Raw genomic sequence first — 8,499 nt, 5'->3', positions numbered from 1 at the left:
CCACCTGCACCGTCAGAGACACCACAGGTTTTCTCATCCTTGGGCTTAGAGCATTCGAAGGTGACAGTCGAAGTTTACTGGATTTCAGTTGAGTTCAGAGGTGAAGTTTAGTTTGAAAGGACGCCTCTCTGACTCTGAGGCTCTCTAGTCCCAAGCGCCTGAAGGCTAGACATCCCTTCCGACTCCGGGTGAGGGGAAAGGGAGGAGGAGGGGGGAGAGAGAAGGATAACGTTATCCGCAGGCCGCTCCGCTCTGGTCGGCCCGCCCTGCGAGTAGTCGAATAACAAACGTTGTTTGGCCGGTCTGCTTTGTGCATTGCGTCGGGTTTCCAACATCAGTGCATTTCTTGCACTCGCCAGCAAAGGAAATAGTTGTGACTTGTTTTGGAACAACGGGCTTCAAATTTAAGATTAGAGGTAGGTCGCATCCTTACAAGAAGTGCAAACTCTTGACCAGAACACAAGACCATAACCTTACAACGTATTTGTTATCAAATCTAATTTAAGATTACTAATTGCTTTTCTATTGTTCTTTATTTCTTTATATAGAATGGGTGATCGATACAACATTCACAGTCAGTTGGAGCATCTTCAGTCGAAGTATATTGGAACTGGTCATGCAGACACAACCAAGTTCGAATGGCTTGTGAATCAGCAAAGAGATTCATGCTCATCCTACATGGGACACTTTGATCTCCTCAACTTCTTTGCCATTAGTGAAAATGAAGCCAAAGCAAGAGTTCGTTTCAACCTCATGGAAAGAATGTTACAGCCGTGTGGACCACCCCCAGAAAAACCTGAAGATTAACTCACTGGTCATCTTGCTTTCGTTTTAAACTAAGAAGCATGGTTTTGTTTCTTTTAAAGAGGTGTTTGTAAAAATATTCTCTTGGATGATTTCAATTGTATTTTGGGTTTGTAATTGTCACTGGTGCTATTTCCATCTCCATGATAGAACTTTTTGAATAAGTGTTGTTTCAAAATGATATTTGCTAAAAATTCTTTAATAAATGGTGAGTGAGCAGTGAAGGTCTCAACTTACGTTTGTATCGTCTATATTTCAAAACATACAACAGGACCAGCAATTTAATTAAGCACTTATCACTCATTTACAGAATATTAGACAATGTTAAACTGTAAACCATCACATTTGTTTCTGCGCAAATAAAACTGTAGACATCACTTGAAAAAGAATCAAAAGGTTATGACCAAACAGTCAAGACCTTAAGTACAATTATGGACACCGCAACTTTTAACAACTTGCCTAGTATTTTAGACTCTGGTTACTGTATTAAACAAAATAGCACTAACTGAAGAAGCAAATATTAATCATAAAGATGTCCACCATGGGAAGAAGATGAGCCAAATAAATCACCAGCCTCTTCCTGACTTGCACTAAAATATTTCTCAACACCATGTGCTCTGTGACCTGCCAATTGCTTGGTTAGGGCCAATATTGATGTACACAATTTTTCTAGCACAGAAACCTACATAATAAAGGACATTTCATGAAGTGGAAAAAAATAGTTTTGCATTGGGAAATGATGGAAAGCCCAGCTTCCCATCATATACCCAAGCAAACATCAAATCAAAATCAACTTGTGAAGCCAGGAAATAATACCCACATGCTATTTTAGAGGAGACGTAAAAGTGGCATTTAATTTATACACAACCATTATATTGGGAGGCTGGAAGGCTTTAACATTTGTGGGCATAAAACAACAGAAACAACAAAATAAATAGTTATTTGTACAAAAACAAACCATAACACCTATTCTCAAGAATAGTATAAATAAAATCAATAATAATGTTAGTACAACAGAAGGTCGACCAAGACCTCATGTAATTTTTACAATATGAATACAACAATTAAACTTCATCAAGGTATTTTCCCAATTATAAAATGCACCCATTGCCTTATCATAGAGAACCTTAAGTTAACTGTGTCTTTTGGTCATTAAAAACAGCCTTTTCATGTGTGAACCATGAGGATGGTCTCCTCCCACTGTCACTCTCCTCCTTGTCTTAAATGCAGGTGCATTCTACAATTGAGAAAACACAGCAAGATTAGAGTATTTTTCTTCTGACTTGAGCACAGAGCCCATCACACTGAGTGAATTATTAACCTTTATCCTGAATTTAGAAAACAATCTCTACAATGCAGATATCAAAAAGGACAAAGGTATACTTATTTGGTAAGAAATCTGGCAATGTATGCCAAAATGTTTTTACATCTACTTTAAAACAAACAAAAATTCTACATACATATTTATAGGATGACTTGTGAACAATGAACAAATTAAAAGAATATAGTATGAATCAATGCATGCCAAGTATGATGGAATGTGATCGCTTTTATACAGGTGGTATTTCTGGCAAAGGAGTAGGACTGAGATTGTTTGGAGTAACATGGAACAGAACTCGTTTGATGAGACTGTTCTGGAAACGCATGGATCTAAACAAGTAGTCTATTCGTGTGTTGCAGGGCGGCGCAGTTTGGAGGTGCTGCATTGAAATGCATGTGGGCTGGATGGGTTTACTGACTTATGGAATTTGGGGTAGTATGAAAATGAAACTCCTTCCTGAAAAATAGAAAAATATCAAATATTTCTTAAATTAAAACTTAATAATAAAAAAAAAAAACAAACAAACAAAAAACAGAATTTTTATGGAAGATAAGCCCTTTTAAGGTATTGTATTAAATGGGAATAATACCTTATGATTTCTGGTAATCCCGACGGGTCTATTCTATGTTCACAGATAGTCTTAAGGCATAATGTGTACAGTGATGGTACTGAAAAGAAAAGGAAGATCAAGAGAAAGATCATGAGAACTTTTTTTTTTTTTAAATGGAGTCTGAATTTTAGGGCATAACTCTTACTTACATAAGTCTAGAACATGTAGGTCATTAAGGTCCATAAGTTTAGCATCCATGCCCTCTGTAAATAACAAGAAGACCTCATTAAAAACCTTCTGTGACATTCACTGAAGAATTAAAGTATGAGAAATAGGATAAGGTGCTGGAGGAAATTCAGTTCACGTTTTTGAAATTATTTCCATACCATCAAATAAAGATTCATCATCACTCTCCATGTCATCTGGATTTTCTTCTTCCTCCTGATTTTGAACATCATGGCCTAAAGGGATAATGTCATGACCTAAAGGGATAAGGGCATGGCCATGAAATAGGCCCTCATCTATCAGGTTAATATTAATATCATCTTCATTTTCTTCTTCCAAATTTCCATTATGATTGACATTGTCTTGATTATCCTCGACATCAAAAGGGTTCTGCTCTACGAACTGAACCTCTTCAGCTTCATCACTATGGACTTCACCAAGAACCTCAAGCCAAGGGCTACAAACAGGTTTAAAAAAAGGGGAAATGATGAAAGTTATACAAACATTAACAACAGGGAGAATGAAGTAAAATATTTTACCTAGTGCCACCAAATATATACACTTTGTTCCCAATTGGGATACAGGACTGTCTCCGTCGGCGAACTGGTGGCTTCCCATGAGGTATGACTTGTTTCCATTCACAAGTATTTGGATTAAAGCAATGAAGATCATTGAAGTGTTCTTCTGTGAGTCCATTGAAGCCACCAAAAATGTACAGCATACCATTTACAATAACTGCGAAAATAAACAAAGAATAGCATAAAAACTTAGTTTTCTAATTATTATTAGTATTAGGCAGCCCCCTCTATGTCCACACTCTCCGAGATCAGAAAAAACTGAGTTTACTAAAACAGTAGAAAAAAATATATTTGAGGATAGGTTTCTACTAATAAATTGGAGGGTACAAGAATAACAAACAGAGCAAATAACAGTCGGTCAAACTCACAAGAAGAGTGGCTCCGTCTCCCTTTTGGTCTTTCACCAGTAGTTGCTGGCTTATACCACCGATTTGACTCAGCATCAAAATAGATTATATCAGAACAGTACTCTTCATTGTGAGATCCATAAGGACCATTTAAATCTCCTCTCCCTCCAAAGACATACATGCAAGATCCAATAGCTGAAGCTGAATGAAAATCTCGGAACTTAGCAACTTCTCCCTAAAAGAGATGAAAATATTTATGTGAAACCAACAGCAGAGCATAAGAAAGGCTAATGAGAAGAGAAAAAAGGAGAAGAAGATGTTAAACTTACAGAGGCCATCACATAGTGCCACTTCATTGTAGCTAAATCAAGATAATAAACATCATTTGAGAATCTTTCTATTCCCTCTTCGTAACCACCGAACACATACATGCGGTTATTAATTATACACGCTGTGTGGCCATCTCTAGCTGCTGGTACCATTCCAGTAGCTTTGGGGCGGCTCCATGTAAGAGTTTCTGATACAGACAATAATTAATTAATTAAAACTGTCTAGGGCACAACACAATGTACTAAAAATGACTTGATGCTTACCTGTGTCAAAAACAAATATTTGATTGCATGCAGCTTGCTCATTTCTTCCCCCCCACACATAGACATATTTCCCATGTGAGACAGCTGTGTGCCCATAACGTTGAAATGGTATGCATTTTTCGTGTTGAAAACCATGATAACTGGGGCTTGGAAGTTTATGCCATCGAAGGTTGCCTAAAATGGTAAAAAAGCAGGTACGAAATTGTAGCTATCAATTTATATAAACCTGGATCTCAGATGTAGAACATGTCTATGACAATAAATTAATGTAAATTGTTTAAAAGAAGAACTGTTTCCAAGATGTGCAGACAAAATAATCAAATACATAAATCACAAAAGAAAGAGCACACATGAATTATATCTAATCAAGGTACAAACCTGTACTTAACACATGGACATCCATTGCTCGATACTCATAGTAATTTTCAGCAGTGTTATATCCTCCAAATGAATAGATGAGGTCATCCACAGGAGCAGCTGCATGGTTGACACGTCGAGGTCCACCTTCCAGATGTACAGTCCAGTACATTTCTCTATAAACAGACAACATAACCATTTTTCTATTTTTTTTTTCTTCTACAAAATAAATAACATGGAACAATTAAAGATGAAGTTGAAGAAGAAAATGAGAGATTTATCCATAATAGAAATGTGACGTTGGGTAACCTGATCTGGTACAATGTTAGATTAAAGCATATGGTATATAAATATGATCATAGATCAAAATCACCACTTCGTGTGAGTGATTGTTATTTTTTGTTGCATCTGCCAGCAACGTATTAAAAACAGAGAAATCTTTAACTTCTCTACCCTATTGTAATGACCACATTTTTATAGACAACATATTAAATAGGGGGTCAGGAATTGGTGAAACCAGACATGACAACCATCCTTATACAAAACAGAGTAAATAAACTGGCTAGGTGTCCCAAAGTGCCTTCTTCCCTTTTCCCACGGACTTTGCATAAATTAACATCGCAGTCCCACTGGCAAAAGAACACAAATGGGCCACAACACAGCAGACATAGCAGGGAAAACCGGTCACGAACAAAAGAGGTTAGTTGTTCACTCTTGCACCAATTTAAGAAATTCTTTCGATTCCCGAAAGCTCAGTACATTAAATACGGCACAAGCGGTAGATAGGGAAATGGAATTTTAGATTTTTTACCAGAAGAGCAACACGATAGCTTAGGCTGGTAGATAACACGGAGAAAAACAAGTCTCGAAATCTGATCTGCACCGTACTGATTTCGGCTCGGGAATCTTAAGGCTAGCATTGAAATCTGGACAATGTACCTACAATGAAAATGCAAAATGAGGCAGTAAATGATTATTTTCCTAAATCTTTGCCCTTCTCTTGATGTCCACCATGGCTTTCATGATCAAAGCAAAAGCAAAATAATCATATCGAAAAGCAGTCAACATCGAACCAAAGACAACTATGCGCAGGACAGGACGCTGGAGGAAGGAAGTAAAAGATTATTCGCAGCCTAGGCCCAGAAGTGCAGGAAAACATGGCGTTGGTGGTAGGGTAGTTTCTTTGGGTGAAGATGTTTTTGACATATTGATGCGGCCTGCCCGTCTTCAATCGAAAGTTGCGGAAAAACTAGCGATGGTGCATTTTACAGATGAAGCCACATTAAGGTGAGGACTCACTTCACTGTGTCAAAACAACACACATTCAAGCTTTCTGCTACCTTCCAAGTGCCAGGCACATCAACTTTTCTGTTTTCTTTTTCTATTTGGAACCCCAGGCAATCCTATTTGTTTATGGAACAGTGTTCATTTGACATCCCTTGATATAATTTTTTTATTTTGTGTATTAACGGGACATTTTTATTTTCAAATTTTCTTTTTATTTGAAAAATAACCTTGTTTTTCAGTCAGGTCCTTGATTGATTCTATAAAGCACATTCAAATTATATTTTATTATATTTGAAACATAATTCTGCATACTTTTGTTAAATGCATTTGACGACACCATCTTAATTTTAAGTATAGTTTACCCACTTTGTAATCACTTGACAGCTCTAATTTGGATCTAGTTTTGATTTGAGGACACATCTATTAAATAAAGTTAGCAATACGAAAGTTTTCTTAACCTGCATTAATATGGCGCTCTATTTTTCTTTTACAGGACTGTTATCGCATAATGCATTTTGCCCTGAAGCAGCTGAAGAAGTGGAGCTCATGTGTATGAAATGACTACATGACATTCTTCAGCTTATCTTGCATCTCCTTGCAAGACACAGGTTTTAATGCACCAGTCAAGGTCCAAGATCTCTGAAAGCAGAGACCTTTGACGAAAATTTTCTCCTCAACATTTACAAAAATCCATTAAAGTGGAGGAAACTGGGGATAAGCAAGACAATCAGCCCAATGTGGCGGAAGCTGGCACTTCTTTCTCTGAGGAAGTGCCCAAAATATCTACAGAAGCCTCGGTCCAAAACCCAAAGCAGCTTTCACGTTCTTCTCGGGAACCATCAAGGCAGCTGAGGCGCCGACGTAGTAACCGGCTGACTCTACTGTCCATTGATGAGCAGCAAAATGATACCAATACACCTGAGAGACTCCATCTGGCTGTCCACTTACAGTGGGACATCCATGACCCTGTCAGCAGTCGAGACTGGATTGCACTCTACAATCTTGGTGAGTTTAACTGAAAAGATCTAAGATAATCCTTGTTTCGACACAGATATTTCTAATGCCCCTTGGAACGAAGTGAAGCAACCCAAAGATGCTGTGAGAAACGACTGAGGGTAGGCAATCCACTCCACCTGCTGACTACTTAGCGCCGGTTGGATAGGCAACCCATTCGACGCCCCCCTCCCTCCGGGGACATCTGCTTGTTTTGTTTCAAAGTGCACATCGCGGATTATTTGCCTTTTTCTGGTGCCAAGGCGTGCGTCTGGGTGCGTCGGGCGGGGGCGGGGGCGGACGGGTGGACCTTGCAAAGGTAGGGCAGGACTACAAGAGACTCGGGGACCGGTAGGCCGGGGTCAGTCTCATGGCTCATGGCATCGGGGGCTTAGATCCGCTCAGCCGGGCATGCCGGGCTGGGCCCGCGGCCAAATGTCAAGGTTTACGAGTGCTAGGTCCGGGGTCCGGTCCGGGAGTCCTCTGCTTGGAGCGTCTGTTCAGACTTGCTGCAGTGTAGTACATAGTGTTCGCGCGACAAGGCACTGGCACTGCTCCGGAACAGGGGACACTGCTTCCGCAAAAACAAAATAAGACAAATATTCCTCGTTGTCTTTTAGAGGCTCCAACCTTCCGGATGTCCGTCCGCTCGTTCCGTTTCCCACGCCTCGTCTCGCGGTGCTCGCGTTCCGCGTGTTGATGTTGACGGGGACGTGCTGGTCCCGGTGCCCACGGTGCCCACGTGGCGACGCGGCGACGCGGCGGCGACCGAATGACTGAATGACTGACTGCATGGCGCTGCGTCGCGCGCTGCGTCGCGCGCTGCGTGCAGTCGACTGATTTAGCCTCAGCCTTCGCAGAGGGTCGAACGGGTCGAACGGCGGGACTCTTTGGCCGGGGCCATTTGCGTTGCTGATACGGACCTCGCGGTACGCGAACACACACCGCTAGAGGACAAGGACGCGCTTCGTCCTCCGGGAGGGCCGTGGGGTGGGGCGGCCCATGTCTGGCCCATGTCCTGGACTTGGGCCTTTGGCGTTCTGGCAGCCTCCTTGCCCTGCTGGCGCCACCCCGCGGCCACCCCGGCGCCGCCGCGCCCCGCCCCGCCCCGTCGTGGCGGGCAGGGCAGGCGCCTCGGTGGGTCGCGGGTCCGCGTCGTGGCGTCGCGTCGTGGTGCCGTGGTGCCGTGGTGCGCGTGCTGGCCGTCTGGGCCGCTCGCCGCCTCGCCACCATAGGCGTGCCTACCCAACGCGTCCCCACCATCACGTCACCCTGCCCCGCCTCACACCCGCAGAGCTGCCGTAGCCTGCCGCAGGCCTGCGCCAGCCCCGCCTCACCCCGCGCTTGGGGGAGAGCGACATCCTCCACCTTGCGGGGACTGAGGGGGCTGGTGCGGGTGTAGTAGGATAGAGCGCTATAGCACCGCCTATGCTCGCCACGCCCC

General features: G+C 42.1%; 2 protein-coding genes across 5 annotated transcripts; one reads left to right on the top strand and one right to left on the bottom strand.

Annotated features, from left to right (window-relative positions):
- The first annotated feature begins 225 nt into the window (after positions 1-225).
- Positions 226-1,040, top strand: LOC117645993 (splicing factor 3B subunit 5). The gene is made up of 2 exons (XM_034386592.1): positions 226-416; positions 549-1,040. Exon 2 carries the CDS (start codon positions 550-552, stop codon positions 805-807), a length of 258 nt encoding a protein of 85 aa, XP_034242483.1. The 5' UTR covers positions 226-416; position 549; the 3' UTR covers positions 808-1,040.
- LOC117645977 (kelch domain-containing protein 3-like) lies at positions 1,038-7,825 on the bottom strand. Of its 4 annotated transcripts, none has more exons than XM_034386570.1 (10): positions 7,686-7,825; positions 4,797-4,951; positions 4,419-4,592; positions 4,155-4,342; positions 3,847-4,060; positions 3,440-3,635; positions 3,062-3,357; positions 2,885-2,938; positions 2,715-2,793; positions 1,038-2,581 (listed from the first exon to the last, which is right to left on the bottom strand). In XM_034386570.1, exons 2-10 carry the CDS (start codon positions 4,945-4,947, stop codon positions 2,536-2,538), a joined length of 1,398 nt encoding a protein of 465 aa, XP_034242461.1. In that variant the 5' UTR covers positions 4,948-4,951; positions 7,686-7,825; the 3' UTR covers positions 1,038-2,535. The 4 variants fall into 4 exon arrangements, with proteins under 4 accessions (XP_034242461.1, XP_034242462.1, XP_034242463.1 ...); XM_034386571.1 differs by lacking the exon at positions 7,686-7,825 and adding an exon at positions 5,719-5,857; XM_034386572.1 differs by lacking the exon at positions 7,686-7,825 and adding an exon at positions 5,715-5,849.
- Positions 7,826-8,499: the final 674 nt, after the last annotated feature.

This window comes from Thrips palmi, unplaced genomic scaffold (genome assembly GCF_012932325.1).
Source record: "Thrips palmi isolate BJ-2018 unplaced genomic scaffold, TpBJ-2018v1 HiC_scaffold_19, whole genome shotgun sequence".
Classification (NCBI taxonomy): Eukaryota; Metazoa; Arthropoda; class Insecta; order Thysanoptera; family Thripidae; genus Thrips; species Thrips palmi.
This window is presented reverse-complemented; position numbering and strand designations above follow the sequence as displayed.

What these genes read in the sequence shown, in the direction of transcription:
- LOC117645977 (XM_034386570.1), bottom strand. Translation starts at nt 4,947, where the DNA reads ATGTACTGGACTGTACATCTGGAAGGTGGACCTCGACGTGTCAACCAT. An exon ending in AATATTTGTTTTTGACACAG is followed by an intron (nt 4,343 to 4,418) that starts GTAAGCATCAAG and finishes TGTCTGTATCAG; the next exon opens with AAACTCTTACATGGAGCCGC. An exon ending in GAGACGGAGCCACTCTTCTT is followed by an intron (nt 3,636 to 3,846) that starts GTGAGTTTGACC and finishes TTATTTTCGCAG; the next exon opens with TTATTGTAAATGGTATGCTG.
- LOC117645993 (XM_034386592.1), top strand. Translation starts at nt 550, where the DNA reads ATGGGTGATCGATACAACATTCACAGTCAGTTGGAGCATCTTCAGTCG.